General features: G+C 36.9%; 1 protein-coding gene across 1 annotated transcript in view; it reads left to right on the top strand.

Annotated features, from left to right (window-relative positions):
- The window catches only part of NKAIN2 (sodium/potassium transporting ATPase interacting 2), a 433,314-nt gene that overhangs the window by 18,205 nt on the left and 391,035 nt on the right, over positions 1–24,074 (top strand). Inside the window, exon 3 of the mRNA XM_028142922.2 lies at positions 11,359–11,496. Coding sequence (XP_027998723.2) covers positions 11,359–11,496 — 138 coding nt within the window. The remainder of the gene's footprint in view (positions 1–11,358; positions 11,497–24,074) is intronic.

Here is a 24,074-nt window from a genome sequence, read left to right as displayed (position 1 = left end):
AACAACTAGCCATTTTCCATTTTGGATTATCAGAGAATGAACACTAGAACAGGACTAGTTACAGCAGCTTTACCTCTTTGGATTCCTCAGATCATAATGGAGCTACCCTAAGTAACAACCTAGCTGACAGAGTTATCAAGGTGTGGGTGAATACAGCTGCTAAATGGAAAAAATTATACTTGATTAGTAATGGAGGTTTAAATGAAAATTTGGGGGACTACAGCCTTAATATTTATGCTCTCTCCTCTCCTCACCAAGCACTAATTGCCATTCTTCTGTGCTCATATGGGTCTTAACTGATTTTCATATGAAAAACAAGTAGACATTGATAAATGCTGGCGAGGGCCAACTATTTGCCCGATAGCTGGCACTTATCACCCAAGGCTACATCAATCTCCATTCTCATCCTGGAGGAGCTCAGAGTCCAGTGAAGGAGAAAGACCTGAAAACGAATACTTGTGACACAATAGGAAGTGACTATAACAAGTTGATCTGAGAGGTAAGCAGCCCCAAGGAGGCTGCTCCACTCTCTCTCTCAAAGCTACTAGGAGATTCACTGGAGAAGTTTGATCAGGATCTTGAACAGTGGATATTGTTTGTCTGGTGAAGAGTAGGAAGTTTGTTCCAGGAAGTGTGCACTGGGTATAGAACGGTGTAGAAGTGTGCGAGGAAATGTGTTGCGATTTTAAGATAAAGTTTAGGCTGTGTTTCAGAGCATATTGGGTGAGTGGAATGAAAATTTCAGTCAGAAGCTAAATGGTATTTTCGGATGTGAGAATGAATTTGACTGTATGGATTTAGTGAAAACACACTGAAAGTAATAAAGAAATAACGGGTTAGGATTAAATTTTAGAAAGGTAGTTTTGGTGGCATAGGGAGGATGGATTAGAAAAGGAAAAGGCCAAAGAATGGGAGACTAATAACAAGCTATGGTGGGATGTCACTCGGTGCACTGTTTTGGTTGGAAATGTGGACTCTCGATCCAGACTGTGTGGACTTGACTTATAATCTTCATGACCTTGTCAAAGTTAATTAACTACTCAACGCTTCAGTTTCCTCATCTGTAAAATGGATGTAATAATGAAACTTACATATAGTAAGTACTTATAGTGTGTTATGAGTATTAAATTAAGCAATGCATATTAATTTCATGATACACAGCAACCACTTAATAAGTCTTGTTTGTCATTAATATCTCATTCAAACAGCATAAAACCTATGAGAGAGATGAAATGTTAACAGCCATTTACAGATACAAATACTAAGGTTTCTATACTAAGTAATTATAATGGCTAATTACTGCATTTTATATATTTGCACATTTAGTACACATACAACAGGTCTTAAGACAATGGGTGGAATAAAGACTATCTATTACTACCTATTATTGGTGTTAGAACATGCTGGACTTGTTTAAATCATGTTAATTATGAAGCTCCCATTTTCTTTAGTTTTACTATGAATTCGGATTGGGATGGAACTGAAGAAACCGAATGGCATATATAGAAAATAAAATTTGGCATTATAAAGCTGAACAGTATAGGCTGCAAATTACAGCATTTTTTCACTGGGCTTGTTCTGCAGAGACAACCCTGCCTGACTCCATACCTATATTTCACCTGTCAACTGAAGAAGCACTCCGTAGACTCTGAGTTTCACAATGTGGTCATGTTCATACAGTTCACAAGTTGCATTTCTTGTCAAGAAGAAAATAAAATTCATCATGTAGTTAATTCCTAGCCTCTGTCAAACTAACAGTCCAGATAAGGTCAACATTACAACTGGTTTATAAATCATATCATCTATCCTGCAATACCTGTTTGCTTTTTCATTTGTTTATAATAACAGGTGACAACACCATCTGCCAGCTTAACAAATGTTGTGTGTCCCCATGGTTCTTTAAGACATGTAGCTCTTTGATATACTCCTCATCAGATGTACACAATATCACCTGGTCAATAATTAATTCAAATTTGAGAAGCATCTATGCTTCATCAAATGATTCGTGATGGGTGAGGAGTATCATGTCTAATGTGCATGCCATGGCAATTTTGAAGCAGCTATCAGATGCATTTTTAGGAATGTTAAGAAGGAGCTGATAAAAGTCTGTCTTCCTTGTAGAGGGTGAAGGAAATAGATCACCCTGTGGATAGGATCTAACTACCTCTTAATATTTCTCCTAGCCTTTGAAGTTTTTTTCTAAGTTTAATACAGTGCATTTCCTCAGCTCATATGGGCTCAAGGCAGAACAGCTTCACAGAATAAAAATTTATATTAATTTTCAGGATATCAATTTATGTTTATAGCAGGGGAAGTGGACCGAGAAACTATTCAGAATTGAAGGATTGTATTAAAAAGTTCACATTCAAATTTTATTTAAGAGCAACTTGTTGAAACTCCTCTTCCATATTGTAAACTTAAGAGCTTCTAGTACACAGACACCTCATCTCAGCACCCCCTGCCCTCTGTCAAGGTCCAATCTAGAGTCAAATTATTCAAGTCAAACTCTAAACATTACCTGGAAGTGTGGAGAACAATAAGCCACAGTGGGAAAATAAGCATCCAACTTCTAATTTTGATTAAAGATTATTAACTTTTTTATATACATTTCCAAATCATAGTTTGATTTGTGAGGGCAAGCATAAGTTACTTTTCTCATTAAAAATAAGTCTGATATAGAAAAAATTTATAGTTATTCCAACTAGCTGGTTACTTCTGATGAAATTGCTCTATAAAACAGATATAGAACCTCCTATATCACTAAGTATCAATTACACTGTGAAATGTGAAAGCTGACATCACTCAGTTACCTTAGAATGAGACTGAACCTCCTAGGAAAACAGACACTCAGTAGCCGGTTGGATTGACTTATTTTTGTACCTTTTCAGTATTGGAAAATTATTTTTAATTTTGTTCTAGATATATTGAGGTATGATTTACAAAAAGTGCATCATTAAAGTGAACAATGTTATATGTTATATAAGTACTAGCTTTCCCGTTGCAGGAAAATTCCTGCAATGGGATTTCCTGCTGCACTCTACCCCGCCTCCGTTCCTCCTTTGCCGCCCGCCTCGCCTTCTCCTCCGGCCCTCCCGCATTTCCCTTCGCCCCCGGCCCCGCCTCCGCTCCGCCTTTATCACCAGCCTCACCTTCTCCTCCAGCCCGCCCGTGTTTCCCTTGGCTCCGCCATTGTCGCCCGCCTCCGCCCCGCCCCGCCCTTGCCGCCCGCCTCACCTTCTCCTCCAGCCCGCCTGCTTTTCCCTTCGCCCCCCGGCCCCACCTCCGCCCCCGGCCCCGCCTCCGCCCCGCCCTTGCCACCCGCCTCGCCTTCTCCTCCAGCCCGCCCGTGTTTCCCTTCGCCCCCGGCCCCGCCTCCGCCCCGCCCTTGCCGCCCTCCTCGCCTTCTCCTCCAGCCCGCCCGTGTTTCCCTTCGCTCCCGGCCCCGCCTCCGCCCCGCCTTTATCACCCGCCTCACCTTCTCCTCCAGCCCGCCCGCGTTTCCCTTTGGCCCCGGCCCCGCCTCCGCCCCGCCCTTGTCACCCGCCTCGCCTTCTCTTCCAGACCGCCCACGTTTCCCTTCGCCCCCGGCCCCGCCTCCGCTCCGCCCTTGCCGCCGGCCCCGCCTTCTCCTCCAGCCCACCCGCGTTTCCCTTCGCCCACGGCCCTGACTTCGCTCCTCCCTTCTCCTCCCCCCGCCCCCCTGGCTTGCTTGCTTCTTCGAAGCTTTACTCCCCTTTGCAGCTCTTGGCTTCTTTCGACACTGTCTTGATATGCAAATCAGCCGCCATCTTTGTTGGGGGCAATTTGCATACTCGTCCTGATTGGTTGGTGGGCGTGGCTTGGCTGGTGGGCGTGGCTTAGGTGTAGCGAAGGTGCGGTCAATTTGCATATTTGTCTATTATTAGATTAGATGCCTGTGCAGTGATTACCACAGTCAAAATAATGAACTTATCCATTGCTTCACATGGTTACCACTTGGTAAATTACTGAATAGGTCCAGCATCAAAGAATAGTCCTCAATTTTCAGTTGGTATTTAAAAATCTATACCTTCTATAGTGTTGGTTAATAATTAACATAAATATTATTTAAATTTTTGTATGCCAGCTATTTAAAACACTATTCCAACCTTTAATATTTTTAGAGTCTACATATAAATCATGTCATGCATACATTATAACAGGTTGATAAAAGTCACTGTATAAATATCACAGTTTTATATGGGCAAATCCACATCTAAAACATGTAGACATATAGATTATATATATACTATATACATGGATAGATATAAACATAGACATAGATATTGACATGTAGATAATAGAAATAGCTCTAGATATATACATATAAATTTCTGTAATTCATAGAAACCCATTGTGTTTGGTTCCTTTCTAGTACCCAAATATGCTAAAATTAATAGAAAGATATGTACTTTTCATTGTTAGTTAAACTTTAAATTATATCTATGTTGTAGGTGTAGGTTTGTAATTTTCAATAAATAACTTGATCTATGATTATTTCCAAAAATACAAAAAAAAACCCTGTGAAACACTGTGTAGTTTTAAAATTATGATAGCCTTAAACGTATTAAAATAGAAATATATTATTTTTATGGTCTATTTTCAATACAATTATGTAAAAAATCAGTTAATTAAAATGAGCTTAATGCAGGGCTCCTAGCACATATCATTATTGTAAAATATACCTGATTTCAAAGAATAATTTAGAATTAGGACTTTGAGAATGGATATGTTGAAACAACCTAATATTGCCACCTTATTTTAAAATGAGATAACATAAGGGAGTTGAGGTAATTTTGTTTGCTTTTTATCAAGACTCATGATTATTTTCTTCCAGGAAAACCATCAGTGCAAATAATTAGTAGATTGTGCTTACTGACCAGGCTGATTTCTAATTCCCACCATGACACTGCTTGATTCTCTATGCATTTACAGGACTATAATTTCAGACGAGGGCTTAGACGTTGCTTGACCAGCAAGACTGGTCAACCCTCTTGGAGCAACTGGAAATGGGAGAGTGGCAGGGAGTGCCACGCGTGGTGATGCCAAGCCAATTAAGCTGCCTGACTAATGGTGGACCTGGCAGAGCTCAGGCGGAGCCTGGGGGTTGAGGTCTGAGACTGGCCTTGTTTCCTTCAAAGCAAAATGTGATTATCAGTGAAGCAAATAAAGCCAGTTCAACTAGAAATAAACAGACAAAAAAATAAACAACAGCAACAACAAAAAAACCCTGAGATTAAAAAGGCAAAGCAGGAAATACCGTTTTGTGACTTTTTAAAAATCTGGATTGCAAGTTTTATTTTGTTGACTTGATGGTTCACATGTGAAACAAAATATGTTCTGTATGATTTAATGAAAGTCTTTTATGAATCTAAGTCAAATTCTGTGACCCCTAATATAATACTCATAATGACACTTTATATAAAGAAATGGTTTAAAGATTTTATTGACAAATATTCCTCATAATTTTTCTCTAACATTTTGAGTGATTTGTTAGATGAAGCTCTGTGAATATGGCTGGAATGTGGCTGGCTTCTCACTGCATTCATGTAAGGGATGCTCTCTATATGTCTATATCTGTATCCCTATCCATATCGATATCCATATCTCTCTATACATGTGCATACACACACACTTTTTTTTTACTTACCCTATTTTCTGCAAACTCAGTTAAATTTGATGGATAGCTTTAGACTGTTTTTCAAGTGTTTAAAATATACAAGAAATTTAATTGAATGTTTTATCAATGATATTTTACTACTTTTTAAAATTGATTTTTTAGGGAGAGAGAGAGAGGGAGATAGAAACATCAATGAGGGAGATGCATTGACTGGCTGCCTCCTACAGGACCCCCAACGGGAATTGAGCCTGCAAGCCAGGCATGTGTCCTGACAGGGAATGAAACCCGGGACCTCTTGGTTCATGGGTCAACACTCAACCACTGAGCCACAACCGCCGGGCAATATTTTACTACTTTTAACTTGGAGGTGATATGATTATGGTTCAAAGCTTGGATTCTAGGTAAATCATCTTCACCAATTAAACAGTTTGGAGCAATTAACCTCTCTGCCTTAATTTTCTCATCTTTAAAATGGAAATGATATGTTATGTTTCATTAAATAAGCTTCTATCTGCAAAATGCTTGGAATAGTGCTCTGAATAGTACTAGTATATATAAAATGTGTGTGCATGCAGACAGAGAAACCAGGTGTACGATTTAGGAGTACTTGTAATGCTTCGAATTGTCAACCATAAGGTATGAAATACATTTCATAGCTTGACAGAATGTATCACTTTGAGCCTGTTCCAGTTATCCATGCTACATTAATGGAGTCTGTGGTGGAACCCCTAAAGCTGATAGTGAACATCATCTCTTATTTCATTCACCCAGGATCAGCCCCACAGGCGCCTTTTCTCAACAGGAAAACAAGTATGATGACTGCTTCTTTTCAAAACAGAATCTCCATATTGGTGTCCAATTCAATAAGATGGCTACTTTAAAGGGCACAGAAGACATGGTATTTACACTCCCCAAAATAGTGTACCTCAGGACAAATTCTAACATGTTTCTCTAGGCATCTAAACGACTATTCTTTTGTGTTCCTAGTTGCAATGCCGGATATAACCTGCCGCCACAGTGACTGCCAGTGCATGGTCTTGATCTTGATAACATTCGTGCTTTCATTTCAACTCTTGATTGCCCTTTAGCAGTCAGTAAGTGAGGCTGTCACTCTATCTCCCATCCTTATGAAATTGAATTGTATGAAAGAGACATAGCCTAGAGTTGGAGAGGTTTGATTGACATCTTCCATATGGCTGCCTTGCTTCAGTCACATAAACGGTGGACTGGAAGGGTTGCTGTCTTCCTGGAAGCAGGGGAAGAGCAGATAGGAGAGAAAGAAGACAGGGAATACCCCGGGCGCAGGACTCTATGGCATCCACTTCTGTTCCCTGAGATGGTATGCACGCCCCCCAACTCCAACCCAGTTAGATATACAGCGTTTGCTAAACAGGGAACATTGATGACAGTAATTACATTGTTAATCCACTGCTTCAAATGGGGAGAGGACAGGAGTATTGGAGGGGCATTTTACCTCGTTTTGAATTCACAGAATAAAAATCCATACAAAGATATACAAGTATTTATTAAGACCCAAGCTGAGAGCTACCTAGCCATCGCTTCTCTGATAATGATATATGAGGCATGTTTTGGGATTCTTTATCAGCTTTTCAGAAAAAAATATATATCTGCAATTTTACCTAGTTGACAAATTTCAAATTCTCCAGATGGCAGCTTTAATATGTTTAATATGATTGTGCTGTTCAAAAATAGCAATAGAGTTATCTCTAGAGAAAGTCATTTGCTATGAGAAGGCAATACCATATGAAAGTAAGAACATTGCAAGCTATTTTTGCTATTTGGCTTTCACTGAGCTCTTGATGAATAAAAAATCAGTATTGAACAAATAGCTAATGCTATTGGTGAACTTAGCAACTGATTCTACCTAATTCCTAAAGTCCCTTATTAAATATAGTCAACACATTCCTCATATGCGTTTCTGTGTGTTGGTAATGTTAGCCACATCGGGATGTTTTTGTTTGTATGCGCTTGCCACATGAATAGACTTGGAAGTGGATCAGAACCAACTACATAGATCTATAGTGAGGGTGTCATTTGAACAGCTACACCTGGGCCCTCTTGAGAGTTTTGAGAATTTCTGCCCTAAGAACCATTTCAGATATTAGCATATCTCATCATATAAGGCTGATTCTGCCGGATAACATAAAAATTGTCTGATTCATCTCAGTACATATCCCCAACCCCACACACTCACTAGTACCTTAGGTATGCTTTGTGTTGCTCAGTACTTATAAAACATCACCAAAAGTCATGTCTGAACATGACAAAAATTGATAATATAGTCAGTCACATTAATGATCTAAAAGAAGAGTATAAAGTAAATATCTTTGTAGATGCAGAAATAATTGATAAAGATCAGCCCCTATTTATATTAAATAAGTAAAAAACCTCCTAAGTGATAGTAATGGAAGGGAACAGAATTCTTTGTGGAAAGCACCAAGTTATCTATAATAATAAAAGGATAATATGCTAATTAGACCAGATATTCTTCTGGACGACCTTCCGGACGATGCCGGGGCTGCGAGGGAAGCCAGGGTCCTGGGTGCCAGAGGGAAGCTGGTGCTGGCAGCCGGGGGAAGGAAGGCCTACTCTTGCTCGAATTTCGTGCATCAGGCCTCTAGTGCATTTATAATAGGTTAGGGTTCAGAAACCAAACACACACAAAAACCCACAATTTATAGAGTAAAATGGACAAGCATGAAAGAGACTTAACCTATAAGATTTTTAATATGAAAATCACACACTCAGCAACACTGTATGTTTTCCAAAGCATATACATATATTTGTAAGTCAGGTGATTGAAAGAACATAAAATTTATATATATAACCAAGGGTCCAATGAGAGAAAGGGGGATAACACTGAGAGCATGGGTTGAAAGAGGCAAAGAAGAAAGTAAAATGAGCAAAGAAAAAAAGGAGGTTTGCCTTGACCATGATGATATAACGTCATGATCTGACAAGTGTGATCAGACGTTCTCTGGACTAAATAAAGAAGGTAAAAATGTAGCGTGTCGTGTAACAAGCAGAGGTCAGCAACATAAACTGTGAAAGCATTTTGTTTTGGAACTAGGTGTGCCTGGAGTCCACACAGCAGGGGCAGACACAGGGACCATGCACAGAGACCGACATTTCTGTTCTAACACTTAACCACTTCTCAGACCTCGGCGGATCACTTAGCCACACCACCTCTTAGATTTCTTAATCTGAAAAATAGGACAATCATAATTATCTCCCTGGTTTTTGTGCAGAATCAGTGAGACAACACATGACTTGGAATAGTGTGAATGCCCAGCACAAATGTAGTTTAACAAATATGTTTTCTCTTTCCCCCAACCCCACACCCCTCCCAGTAATTTTATAGTTGCAACACATCCTGTTGGAAGAGATTCTTGGAAAAAACTGAAACTACTTCTCTAAGTCATTACTATGACATTCACTGAATTTTTTTTTTAGCGAATCTTCTATTTTTTCAGTCCTATCTCTAAATTACACAATCCATGATAAAGCGACTTATGATGGCTAATAGGGCCAATCAAAAAAAGAGGAAATGGCAGAAATGTTATAAGTGAAGAACTGCACATTAACTTATTCAGTCTGCATAACCTTGTAAATAATATTTGATGACACTATTAGTTCTGTCATGAAAAAAAGGCTGATAAATGTTGATGTGACTTTATTTTAGCTTTGCAGTCATAGCAAGTATATTATCATCTATATATTCTTTATAATTAACGACAGTACTGCTATTTTCTTCCATAATTCAAGCATTAATGGGATTACCCGCTGTTTGACTGATGTGCTTCATCCTCTCTACTTTTTCCCTGTTGCGTCCCCACAGTTATGATGCTCAAAATTTATAGTTTACATTCTTCTTGCTGCTGTTTTACATCCCTACTCACTCTTTATTCATAGGCTATGGATAAGAGCAATCTCTGTTAGAATGGGCTTTTACATAGATGGTTAGCAATGGTGCTCTGAGAATCACCACCTATTTTTTACACCATTGATGTATTCCAACAAGACACCTGTAACACCACCTAACATCACAGTGGGTCTTCTTTATAGGCAGTATTAACTGCATGGTCACAGTTGAAGGACTGTTTCATCAGAAGTCAGTTCAAGGTTATGAGTCTGGGGTCACGTGCAAGTTCCATGCCAGTCTGGTTATTACTGAGAACATCACTTTCCACTGTTGGGACTCTGTCGGCATGTGTGGATTTATATTCAGGCTGGAACAGACTTAGCTGCTCTTTTTGTAAGCATTGCCATGACTAAGTGGAAATGAGGATTTGACTGGGCAGGGCTGTTATGTTGCAACCACGACAGTGGTACCCAGTGTGCCTTAGGGAACACAGGTGCTGTGCAAACCGTTGTCATGGGCCTCTTTTCTCTGTCACTGCCTGATGGGAAAATGTGCTGCTCAGCTAAAGAAATTCAGTGGGAACGAAGGTCATTCAGGCGGTCTTCAAACTAAGCTACACATATTTCATTTAACAGTTTCAAGAGTTAGGATGTCCTTCTGACAAGAATTAAGTTTAAAGCATAGTGGTGTTTGTTTGTAACAGGGGTTTTACAAATAATTTTCCTTTACAGCCTGAGTTAAAAAGTTTTGTTGAATCTTCGTGTGGAACATCAGGTCCTTTCACAGTGTTTTAATTCAAACAGACAGTTTATTGTCATTCCACCTGGGGCAGGCAGGAAGAATCAGGCTGGGTTTAAAACACCCATCCCCTCTTGCTTCATTAGATCTGAAGAGAGACTTGCCATCTGTCCAGGTTTCACTTTTCAGTAGAAAATGCCACTTCTGGACTAGAGCCAATCTTAGTTTTATTTATTTTTTAGTTTTTGGTGGTTTGGTTGCTTAGTTGGTTGGTTTGCTTCCCCGCTGACTGCGCATTTACGTATGTCTTCATTGTAAAACCATAAGCACGGATGAATGTAGGAGAATTTGAAATGACTTCAGTTCCTTGCTTTCTTATAACAGTAATGCTTTATTTTTATATTATTTTTGTTTCCATTGGAATAGAAAATTAATTCCATTATTTAATTTTCTTTTAGAGCCCTCATTTTACTTGGATACGGTAGCTAACAGGGTATGACAAAAAGCCATGTTTGATTTACAATCCAATACTCTTAGGGTTAGAAGGACCCTAGATATTAGTTGGAATCCTGCATTTTGCATGTGAGGAATCAGACCCCTAGAGAAGGGAAATGACTTACCGGGGGCACTGCAACTGCTTAGTGGCAGATCTGCATGTAGAATTCAGGCCTCTTGACTTACTCAGTAGTTCTTTTTCTTCTATACCAGCCCCTTTTATTCTCCTCCCTTATGTAAGGACATTGAGCAGATACTAACCACAAACCCTTCCTGTGGACTCCCCGAAGAACTTCCAGGTTGATGAGCTCAAGTGCTTGACAGCGACTATGGCAATATAATTTATCCTGTGACTGCACAGGTGACATCCTGTGAATACTGCCGGAAGCCTCCACAAACTCAACCCTGAGAGGATTGCTAGTGTCTATGGATCCACAGCTCCCAGAGTTTTCATTTGAAATAGACCTGAAAATGTCATTCTTACTGTTAAAGACTAATGCCAGATATGGGTACCACAATTATAATTGCTAATCATGGTGTCACTGAGATCCAATGCTTTCTTTCATCAGTGTGCTCATCTGTGTATCCCGTTTTGCTATTCTAGGTTTGTGTGCTGGAGAGGCAAATATTTGACTTCCTTGGATATCAGTGGGCACCTATCCTGGCAAATTTTGTACATATTATTATCGTCATTCTTGGTTTATTTGGAACTATTCAATATAGACCTCGTTACATAAAAGGAGTAAGTACCCTTCCTACTTTTTTCAAATGTTACTGAAATAGAGAAATATATGAAAAAGTCTTAAAAATTTATATGCATAACCTCTTCTTAAAGTATGTTTGTTTTCATAGTTTCAAATGGCATCTACAATAGCTGAAAATGTCAAGTTTAAAGCATATGACAGTGAATGCAATCCAATTGGTTTCATAAAGGGTACTTACATCAGATTTTCTTTTGTAATTAAAAGCAGAATTATGCCCCTATGTTTACAAAGTATAAAGTCATAGCCTCTGACATAAAAGATTTAATGGGAATTTTCCCATTTTAAATAATCGTATTTTAAAATTGAATAATGATAGTTTAAATTAATACAAATGAATTTATAGTTTCAGTGTGAACATATTAGTACATATTAGGGTTAAAAATTGACATGTTTGAAAGCCAAAGGAATCTGGACCAATATCTCTGTGTTCTCCATGATTTCCTTTTTGGCTCAGAGAAAGTATTTTGCATTCCCACTCAAGTTAAGCTTACTTAACATAAAAGTGAAATCCAACAGTGTTGCAGTTGCTATGGGAACCATAACTTAGGATTTTTTTACTTTTGTATGTGCCTCAGATCTCAGCTATAGCTCCTTATTAATGTCTTTTTTTCTGTCTCATCGTTTTTTTTTTTCCTCTGTCTTCTATTTTAACAAAGGAAAAGTCTATAGGCATTTATTTAAAATTATAAAGTGAGTTTGTGGTAAAAGTAGATGTAGAAGATAGCACAGGTGAAGCTCTGCCTTATTCAGCACAAGCCAGCAGGTTGTCTGGGTTTCAGGAAACCCTCCCTCACATAAAAGATGCCTCCTATGACCTGTTCTCTTTGTCATCTGGAACCCAGATAATGCTCCTTGGTTCAGAAATAGGCAACATGATAGCAAGTGGGGCCCAGGCATTCACTGTCTGGTTAGAGATGAGCAAAAAGTTCATAGTCTTTTCAGAGTGCACACCCAGAAATTGAGTGCATGTCATATCTAAGGCTATGTACCCATGTAAATCTCATAAAAAGACAGATGTGTTCTATTGCAGAGTGAAGTTTTCCAATGCACAGGATATTAATAGTATGGTTCATTTTTTAAAATATAAATTGTACTTTGATCCGATATAGGCACACTCTTACAGGGTTTGGGAGTGAAGTCATAATACCTGGGTTGAAATCTTGCATCTGCCAAACTCTGTGCGACTTTAATATTTTTGCTTATTGATTGAGTTCAGAGCGAGAGAGGAAGGAAGAGAGAGAGAGAGAGACCTTGATTTGTTGTTCTACTTATGTATGCACTCATTGGCTGATTCTTGTGTATGCCCTGACCCAGGATCAACCCCACAAACTTGGCCTATTGGGATGATGCTCTAACCGACTTAGCTAAACTTTGTGTGACCTTAGAGAGCATACCCTCACTGATCCTCAATGTTCCTATCTTTGAAATGAAAGAAATAATTATATTAATTCGTATGCTTTAATTAACTGATGAATTATAAGCCATTATATAAAATATTCTTTTAACTTTTCTTTTATTAATAAAAGACTTTGAGGTTTCTCCATGATTTTATTCTTACAAATGATGCCACTCTGATCATTATACATATAGATATGTCATCTCCATTTCTGATGAGGTTCTTGGGACAATAATCTAGGTGTGGATTAAAATGTTTGTACAGTTTAAAAACTTGGAGGTTTTTTTGAGGAGTAAATGAGATATTCTATAAAATATCCTTAGCACAAAACTTGGTGTTTAAAAATTTGTCAATAAGTGTTAGCAATAATAGTTTGTTCTTTATTGTTATTACTATTTGGAAATAATACTAAACTGTATAGATTAACAATAGTCTGGCAGGCACTTTAAAATAGAGTAAGGTATTCCAAGCTGTTAGTTGAACTATTTCTGTCCCTTTTATTCCAAGCTGCTACAACTCTAAAATATGGTACGTGATTTCTATGTATCAAATTATAATCCCATCCCTGTAGATAAAATACATACCCACAAATCTTTTCAAGACGGGCTGCTCTCTCTAGCATGAAAGGTAAAAAAGGATGCCATGGGACATCTTTAAGATTGTTAGAACTTTTGTATAGCTCAGAAAGTCTGAAATCTTTCTGAGGTCTTAACACGGTGTCTTAGAGCTACATCTGTGATTTGATCTTGACTAGCAGACAGCATTTTGAATTTGATCTTTTCTTTGAGGCATTGTCTTACTTGGAAAATCTCTTGACAACTGGAGATACTGTAAATGTGAAACTTTTATTTTCTAAATCAGCAATTCCTGAGTTGGAAGTATATCCTGTAAATAATACTTGAAAAATGAATTGTTCTTTTTTTTTTTGCTCATTTTTCTCTTAAATATCATGCTATATATTTTTAAAAAGTGACAAGTAACACTGTCAATTCTTTGCTTGAAACCCCCTTAGCGTGGTCTACAAGTTTATAGGTAGACTAGAGGCCCACTGCACGAAATTCGTGCAAGGGGCTTGGCCCTCACAGCCCCGGCTTCGTCCATAAGGACGTCCGGAAGGTCAGTCGGCTGACCGGTCTAATTAGCATATCATGCTTTTATTATTGTAGATTCTCTGTCTTCCCAGTTACTGCAGGCTCTGGTCAGGCTAACTGTTCTGACAATTATCTTCATGAGTCCTCTTGTCTCTGGCTCTCTAAAACAGCTTCCTTATGTTCTTCCTGTCTCCACCTAGAGTCTCCTTGCTGCCCTCCTGGCCTCCACCTGCCTTCTTGTCTCCAAACTAATGCTGAGTCTTTGGGTTTATGTTATAGTACCACTCAAATTTTAGTACCAATTGCTGTTCTAGTTACCTATTTTGGTGTAATTTCTGTATAACAAACCATTTCTGTATAATTCATGCAATCTGGTGGCTGTGATACCATGTTGAAAGTCAAAAGTGCAATCAGGAAAATAGATAATTTGCCATAAAAAATGAAATTAAGATTTTTCAGTTTCCCTTAAATGGAAAAAAAAAAAAAAACAACTACTACTACAATTAAAAGACATTTCAATGGCATCATAGCTGACAAAAATTTTGGTCAATGAAGGAACTGGGTTTAGCATATTATCAAACAATTTGAAACTTATATGACCAATTCCTTGTTCATTCTACCAATTATATTATTGTTATGTGTTATGCTATATAACATAATATATAATACATTTGCTGTTTTTGTATATATTATGCTATTTCCATGTCATTATTATAAACAATTCCCTATTATCTCCACAAAAATTCCTCATCTTTATTTGCAATTTAATTCCTTAGGAGGAATTTCCTAGGTATAATGAAATAATATGAATAATTTTAAGGCTCTTAATATATAACTGAGAATGGCCTATCCCTAATTATTTTACTGAATTTTCTTCCCACCACTGTACAGCAGAGTCTATTTCACTGCACTCCGGCTAACCCTGAATATTATCTGTTCTCACTTTTGTTAATCTGATAGGAGAAGAGAATATATTTTAAATTGCATTTCTTATTTTTACTGAGTTGGGCTTTTTCATATGTTCATTAACCATTTTTATTTCCTTTTTGGGAGATTATCTTTTGGTGTTCATTGTTCATTTTCCCCCTGGAGTCTTAGTGTTTATCTATATATGGATCACATAGAAAAGATATTTAATCTTTAAATATTATAAATTTTCATTTGATATTTATTATTTTTCTCTTATTAAAATTAACTTTCTATTTGAGATATCTTGTATTGCTTTAAATATTATAAAATGCATATATTATTTGAAAAGTGTTAAGGCTTCATTATCTTTAGGTCTAAATTTACTAAAACAAAAAGTCAGATACCCTGAAATAGAGTCTAAGAAATGCGTCCCTTTCCACATTTGCTGTTTGTAAAGATTTTTATTTATTGATGCAACATTTTTCTCTATTTAACTGGGGGTAAAAAAAGCCCCCAAAAAGCATGTTGGCTTCATCTGAAACATGGGACACATTATCAACAAATAAAATGTAGAGAGTATTGGTATGTTTAAGAGTAAAGACATTTAAAAAAATTAAAGCAGTTAATTGGTACAAGAAATTATTAGTATTCTTTGAGGGCCTCTGGCTTTATATATTGAAGGAAAATGAAATATATTGAAGGAAAATGAAATTGATTATTTCAGTTCTAAGCAAAGGAAACCTAAAGCCAGAATTCATAGAAAGCATCTAAATTGTGTAATTCTCAATAGTATCACTCCCCATCCCCGTGCAAAAAAATTTTAAAAAGCCCCAATTAACTCTGGTGAAATAATTCATGAATAAACACATACATGGCTCCCATGAAAGCATTACCTTATGTCATGAGTCATTTCTTTGCTTCTTTCTACTTAATGAAGTTAATTTGAAAGATTAAAAATACCTTATACAATTTGGATCCACTGGCTTGATCAAAGAAACCCAGTCTCAAAACTAGATATGAATTAAAAATAGCTAAAAATGTATTACTCATTTTATAAGAATGTAGAGTACAGCATACCAAAATCAAGGTAATATTTGTAAGAATCATATATTTTATTCTTGCCACTTACGTTACCCTCCACCTTGATACCTTTCTCTATCAATAAAAGCCTAAGTGACCATTACAACTGGCCGGCTGGCCAGTAGCTATAATGTGCACTGACTACCAGGGGGGCGGATGCTCAATGCAAGAGCTGCCCCCCTGGTGGTCAGTGCACTTCCACAGTCAACCTCCCGCAGCTGGCCAATCTCCCATGGTCCTCCTCCACCCTACTGGCCTGCCCTGATTGGCCCGATCTCCGGCCAGGCCAAGGGACCTCATTGTGCACGAATTCCTGCACTGGGCCTCTAGTGTCTTAAGATTTAAGAACAGAAAACCCTTAGTGATAGATATGTTAGTCTTGGGGAAGAACAGTATCATAGGGTATCCTTAATTTCTAGAAATTAATATTAGAATTATATTTTTCTTATAGCAATAAACATTTTGATATTGACAATGTTTATGTAAACATATATGCATATATAATATAATTTATATATGATGTATAATTATTTATTAAGGATGAAGTATCTCCACACTCATTATTTGAAAAGAGCTTCAAATAATTGATGGGAGAATTTGTTTCTATGTAATTGAAAAAATACCCATAATATATACCAAAAATATGTATGTATATTACATATCTAATGGATATTCTTCCCAGGACATCAGTAACTAATCCTAAAATCAAATGAATGGGGAAGATTAGATTGTTGTTGTTTTTTTTTTTTGTTTTGTTACTGAAAACCAAGAGATTAAAATAATGTGGTTACAGCTAATTTGATAAAGCAGAGCTGTGATGGTAAAAAGACAAGCCCATCTTCATGAATTTTCATTCCTTGTGTTTTAAGAGTAATAAACTGTTAGGCTATGTATATCATTATGTCCCTATTGATTCTTCCAAAATAATGAAAAGAACTGAATATTTCTTTTAGTTCATGTATTAAAGATTTAAATAGTAATGTCTGCTTATTTCTGAGTACTACACTTGGTTCCTTAATTTAGGCCACAATGGTGTTTTGTTTTCTTTGTTTTTGTTTCTGTTTTTTCACCTCAAAGTATCTTTTAAGGTATTGCATGTGCTTGTCGATGAATTCTCCCCATTGAGGGAGGGCGCAGAATAGAAAGACAACAGTGAGGCATTTTCAGACAAGGCTTCACTTGCTCTGACTTCCTTCACTGTGCTTTTCCTGGAGCCAGCGTGCTAAAGGAGAGGATCCTCACCATCCTGGGCAAGGCTTGTAGGCCGCCTGGTGATTGGGAGACAAAGAGAAGACCTAGACTGTAAAAACATTATAATATGGCAATTTGGGAAATGTATGGACACCTCAGAGCACAATAGTAAAAGCAAATAGTCACATACTCAATGTGTATTATAAAAGAAAACTTTTCTAAATTTATGGACTTTACTATTTACTGATGATCAGCCATGATTTGAATTTTAGTTGTTCATGGAGCTCAGATCTCCATGTACCATATAACCAATAGGAATAAATGGGGTGTACTCTCTAAGTCCTATTTCCAGGTCATATGCTTCTTTCACTCTAATAATATTACTTCCCTAAAAATATATGCACTATTGCAGTCATTTTTAAGCTGTTTGTCTATATTCAAATGGTTGTTTTGCCTCTTCTATTTAATTTTTCTAGGAGAAAAAAAAAATCTCCAAAAGAAAAGTCACTGCAGCTAAAGCATTAAAAATGTGCACTTCCTGTGTTCAGGACAGAAAATCAATGTAGATTAGCGGTAAAGAGACTTGGAATAGTAGTAATTAACAGTGACTACTGTTAATTTAAGACTAAGTTAATGACTTAGACTAGTTTTGAAAATAAGTCTTTTCCCATAAGCCTAGACGAAGGAAAAACCCACCATCGTTACAAGTTTTACAAATTTAGCCTACTCTAAAATAAATGTCATAATGAGACATGGTGAATGCAATTTATTCTCAAAAGGATATTTTCCCTCTGGGAACTATGGGCCATTTATTCCATAAGAAGAAACTGGATGCTCACATTCTGATGTTAGGCTGTGACTAAAGATTTACAGACCATGGTAAATGTAAGTCTCTACATTTTGACCATCTCAATTCATGTTTGCAAATCATCGAATATGTTTAGGAAAAAATGTTTAAAGGAACATGTTGTGATATATGTGCATGTATTCGTTTCTTTTCTGAAATAAAAAAAAATCAAATTAACTCATGAAGATATTTTTTAAACTAAAAAGTAAAATTTGACATAAAATGAAAGTCCTTTTCCTTACTCCTCTCCAGTTGATCTTAATTTCTTTGTAATTTTTCTAGAATATGTACCTCAGATATCTGTAAAAGCAAAGTCATTGTAGTCTAATGTATTTTTAATTACATTTATATTTTATAGTTCCTTTCTCCCTCCACTGGACATTTGGTTGCCTTTCTTCGTTCTTATAAGAAAAAAAACTTTTTTTTAAATCTCTATTGTTGAAAGTGTTACTTATGTCCTCTCCCTCCCACTTCTAGCACACCCTTATCCCCCTACCCCAGGCCTTCACCACCCTATTGTCCATGGGTTATGCATATATATGCATACAAGTTCTTTGGTTGCTCTCTTCCCACCAACCCCTTTTTAAAAAAACAATTTTTCTAAATATATTTCTAATTTGTCTTCATTCAATCTATGGCTTGGTATTTATTTTTCTCCTTATTTTGGAAACTCATTACTTTCCTGTTTGAATTTAGACCATGAATTTAGACAATCTCTTTATGTGACCATGATTTCATCTGTAGCTTTTGGTTTTAATGGTGACTCTTATTCCCTGGAGATTTATTCCTCACATAGTATTTTGTCCATTTGCTCCTAACAGAGTTGACTGTTCTCTATGTTTGGTAAACATCTGTCTTCCTGCTCTGCTCTCCCGAGTTAGATTCATGCTTGCTTAGATCCCGTGAATTTTCTTTCTGATATTCTTCACAAAATTTTCTAAAAAGGTGATATAACATGTCTGAGTTTATTCTTCCTTTGTACACTGGAGAAATAGTTTTGCTAGATGCAGAATTCATGATAAGAATTATTTTTTCTTAGAATATTTAGCTCAGATGATTCTAGGAAGCATTGTTAGTGATGATTCTAGGAAGCAGTGTTAGTGATGGGAAGTCTGATATCCATCTGTCCTTCATTTGTAAATAACTTTTAAAAACTTCTTGAAATAATCACTTTATACTTGTTTCAACATTTTAAAATAAGGTGTCTAAGAATGGACCTAATTAAAATTTTGTAGGCTCTCTTTTATTTGAAACCATGAATGCCTTCTAGTCTGGACTGTACACATATCATTTTGATCATTCTCTATGCTTTTGAAAATTTGTCTTGGTTTTCTCTAGATAATTTTTATGTTATATATATATATTTGAGGCCCGGTGCATGAATTTATGCATGGGTGGGGTCCCTTGGCCTAGCCGGCGATCAGGGCCAATTGGAGCTGATCAGGACCAGCCAGGTGGGGAAGGTATGCGGGAGGTTGGCTGGCCATGGGAGGTTGGATGTGGGCATGCTCTGACCACCAGGGGGCAGCTCCTGCATTGAGCGTCCACTCCCTGGTGGTCAGTGAGTCCTCATAGCAACTGGTTGACCAGTCATTTGATCAACCAGTCATAATGGTGCTTAGGCTTTTATATATGTACTAGAGGCCCAATGCATGAAATCCATGCAAGGAGCTTGGCCCTCGCAGCCCCACCTTCATCTGGAAGGTTGTCCAGAAGGATGTCTGGAAAGTCGTTCAACTGCCCAGTCTAATTAGCATATTACACTTTTATTATATATATATATATATATATACACACACACACACACACACACACACATACACTAGAGGCCCAGTGCATGAAATCTGTGTGTGTGTGGGGGGGCGCCTCAGCCCGTCCTGCACCCTCTCTAATCTTGGACCTGTCAGATATGCCTCTTACAATCTGGGACCCAGGCGGCTTCGCCCAGTCCGCAGCAACAGGCACCTGGGACCAGGACCCGGGCAGGGGACAGGGCAGCTTTGTCCGGGCAGCAGCCATAGGCACCCAGTACCAGGACTGGGGGCAGACAGCTTCGCCTGGGCCATAGCCGCAGGCACCGGGACCAGGACAGGGATAGGGGGCAGGGCAGCTTTGCCAGGGCCTGACATCAGGAAGGACGTGTGGTCTAATTAGCATATTACCCTTGTGGTCTAATTAGCATATTACCCTTGTATTAATATACTAGAGACCCGTTGAACAAAGATTCATGCAAAAGGCCTTCCTTCCCCTGGCTGCTGGCACTGGTCTTCCTCCAGCACCCAGGACCCAGGCCTTTGCTCTGGCCATAGCGGAGAAGTCAAGCCTCGAGGCCAGGCTTCTCCACTCTGGCCACAGCAAGGGTTGGATTCTCTGCTCCGGCTGCAATTTTCTCTTGGGCCAGAGCCATCAGCCTTCGCTATGAGCCTAAGTATGCAAATTAACACTCCATCTTTGTTGGGTTAATTTGCATACCCACTCCTGATTGGCTGGTGGGTGTTGTGGAGGTACTGTCAATTTGCATCTTTCTCTTTTATTAGTTTAGATATATATATGTATACATACATATGATAGCTATTTGTTTACTCACATACTTTTTAACTTACTTATTAAAATCTGTCTTTTTTTTTCTCCAGAGATTTAAATGCTTGGCAGGTTCTAAAAGTTATAGAGGGAATATCACTGTTTTCCAGTCCTGTTTTTATGCTCACTTTTGTTCACATGTTCCTTCCTCAAGTCGCCAGAGAATACAGAATTCTGCCTACCAGTTCAGCTTCCTTTGTGTCTGTTGTCCCATACACATATTGTAAACTGCCAATCATTCCAGTCTACTTATTAATCAGTATTTACATGTGTGATCTTCCTCTTCCAGCAACTGACTAAAATATCTCTGCTGTTAATGTTTTACTGCTCATAGTTGTAGGGCTGTGTGTAGCATGCTTAGTTTGTCTTTTTTAATCAGAAGTGGAACATTAACTGTTGAAGCTCATTAAACATGTTTTACTTTGGAGTCATTTCCTTTTTTTTCAATGAGATCTGAACAAATGACAATGTCTTTATTAGATACTTGGTGTGTTAAATAGTCAGTACCAAAAATGTAAAACATAGGGGAGAAGCCTCCAATCATTTCACTAGCCTCTATTTAATCACTTGTGCACAGTTATATAATGCAATCACTTGGGTGTGTATTATGCAACCAGTATATGTTATAAGATACTTGGGGAACTGTCTTGAAATGATCATTTTTTAATAACTATTGGAGGTTGAATACCTGCACCCAAAACAGTCCTCTAGTTTAAAATCAATTGCAGCTTAATTTAATGGTGTAGATTTTGTGGGACATGATTGCCCCTCTGTCTGTAAAGGCAAACCCTGTATTTTCTCTAGCAAAGAACTATGATCTTACTGTTTTGCCTCATTACCAGCCTGTGTGCCAAGGTGGGTGGTTTTCATTGTCAGGCACAAGCCTTATCTGACTCCTCAGCTCTATGGTATCTTTCCAACCGCCAGTCATCTGCCAGTTCAAGCTCTTGGGCCTTCAGTTAACCAGTATTAGAGACGAGCACTTTTTCAGTAAAACCTCAAAATCAACGCTTCTCAATACACATCAAAGTTCCATGAAGAAAGATTTTAGTTTTGCAGAACTGGCTAAAGTATAACTGGTCCATATATTCTCTCACAGCCTCTGTAACCTATTTTACACCAACAGCACTTCATACCTGTATTGTATCACTTTAGTTCTTTCAGGACATTTTTACTTCAGAATTTCATTTTAGCAATATGTCAGTTAACCTACATTGAAATGATTTTATAAGAAATACACTGATGACATTTTTATTACAGAATTTTGTTGAAAACATTGCTTTAAATACTCATAAGAAAAATATATCTTTTGTCTCATTCCTGGAAATAACAATGCTTTTCTTATGCATTAGGTTGTTTTATCTAAAGGGCCTGATGAATTTACCAAAAAAAAAAAAAAAAGCTTTGTAGATTTGCTTTCTGGTAAAAGTAATACTTAATTCTTTTTTATACAAATATTTAGCACTTACTGTGCGCTGGATACTCCCCTAGGCACTGTGATTTCAGCATTTAAAAAACCAAAGCCCAAGCTGTTAAGGGGATGACAGTACATAGGTAATACGTATTTAATAGGTCACAGGATAATGGTGCAACATAAAAGTTTGTGTGTGTGTGTGTGTGTGTGTGTGTGTGTGTACATTCTGTCTTTGATACTTTACATGTGTAGTAAGTTAGTAAATTCCCTTTACTGAGCTCATAATTATTCTATCTTTATACTTGAACTAGTGGCCCAATGCACGAAATTCAATCAAGAGCAGGCCTTTGCAGCCATGGCTGCCTGGATCCCTCCCTCGCAGCTGTGAAGGCTGCCTCGATCCCACAGCTGCAGCCCCAGCTTCATCCTGGAAGGACATCCGGAAGGATGTCTGGTCTAATTAGCATAATACACTTTTATTATTATAGATAATGACAACTGATAGAATATAATTGTCAGTTACTAACCTGAAGAAGATTGAAGAAAGTTAAGGGTAATTGAGTACAGAAAAATAAAAAAATTTAGAAAAGTATAAAAATGAAAATAAAGCATTAAAATCCCTGGTAACTAGAAAGAATTGCATTGTTATAATTTTTAAAAATATATTTTCTATTTTTAGTATCCACATGCCTACTTTTTTATTTTAAAAAATAGTATTTATCCATGTCATTTGCTTCCTGTTTTACACTTACCATGAACTTCTTACATTTAATTTTATATTATTCAATTGTTCTTTAAAGATGTCAAATTAATTCACAATTTGTAAAATGTCCAAATCTTTGCCCATCTTTTGTGTTTATTTTTTCTTGTTAGCTTGTATTTATAGCTAATTAACCTGTTTTAATATTATAGAAATTAACCTGATATTCTTCAATATGTATTGAAAATCTCCAGATCTCTTTTATATTATGTTTTTATTTTGGTCACTTTGGTCAAGTAATTTTTATTTTTATTTTTGTTAAATAAAATATTTATAGTTTCTTGTATATATTTAATCTCCTGCATTTTTCTTAAGATACTTATTAACTCATCTGGAATATATTTTAGTACTAAATAGGACACCAACACTATTTTCTTTTGTATAGGTAATCATTTGGACCAGCATTTATTTTCTCAAATAATAGAAATATTATATTTGTTTGTATTAAATTATCATAAATAGTTTTTCCTAATTAGCTATTCTGTTCCACTAATTCATTTATATCCTATGTCACTACCTAACTGGTGATTGCAATGGGTTTATAGTATGTTCTGACAAATGGTAAAACAAATCTGCTCAATATTTCTCTTGTTCATACTTCCCTTGGCTATTCTCCAGCATTAGTCTTTAACATTAAATTTAAAATCATTAATTCAATTAACAACATATAGATTTTGTACTTTTCTTATTATATTTGTTTTTATGTAGTTTGTAAGTTTTATAACAATTGTGAATGGACAATTTTCCTCTTTGTAAGTGCTTATTTTTAAATAGGAGAAATATGTTGTTTAGGAACATTTTTCATGTCAGAATCCCCTTATGAAATTTTTCTAGTATTTCTTTGGTTTTTATAGGTGCTATCTTTAGACACAAACTTTGTCATTTTTGTTTGATGTTTATAGTATTTATTTTACATTCTTAGTGTATTTATAAGACTCTCCAAGGAAATGTTAAATATAAATGGCAATAACAAAACTCTCAGTCAAGTTTCTGAATTTAAACGTAAGGATTTCATTAATTTGTAATTTATTGTATAATTGCTGTTAGTATTCAGTAAGTAGTTTTTACCACATTGAAGTCATTTCCTTCACTTTTCAGAAATGGCAGTGTGTTTTATTAAATATTTTTGAACCTATATTAGTATGATAATATGATTTCTTTTTAAAATGCTGGATGTATTTAATTAGGTTGATAAATGTTCTGCTATTAACCCAAACTTCCTTTACTAGACTATACCTTATTTTTTTTGCAACATACCATTTTTTTGCTTCAATTACTACATTCTATT

The sequence above is a fragment of the Eptesicus fuscus genome, chromosome 10 (genome assembly GCF_027574615.1).
Source record: "Eptesicus fuscus isolate TK198812 chromosome 10, DD_ASM_mEF_20220401, whole genome shotgun sequence".
Classification (NCBI taxonomy): domain Eukaryota; kingdom Metazoa; phylum Chordata; class Mammalia; order Chiroptera; family Vespertilionidae; genus Eptesicus; species Eptesicus fuscus.
This window is presented reverse-complemented; position numbering and strand designations above follow the sequence as displayed.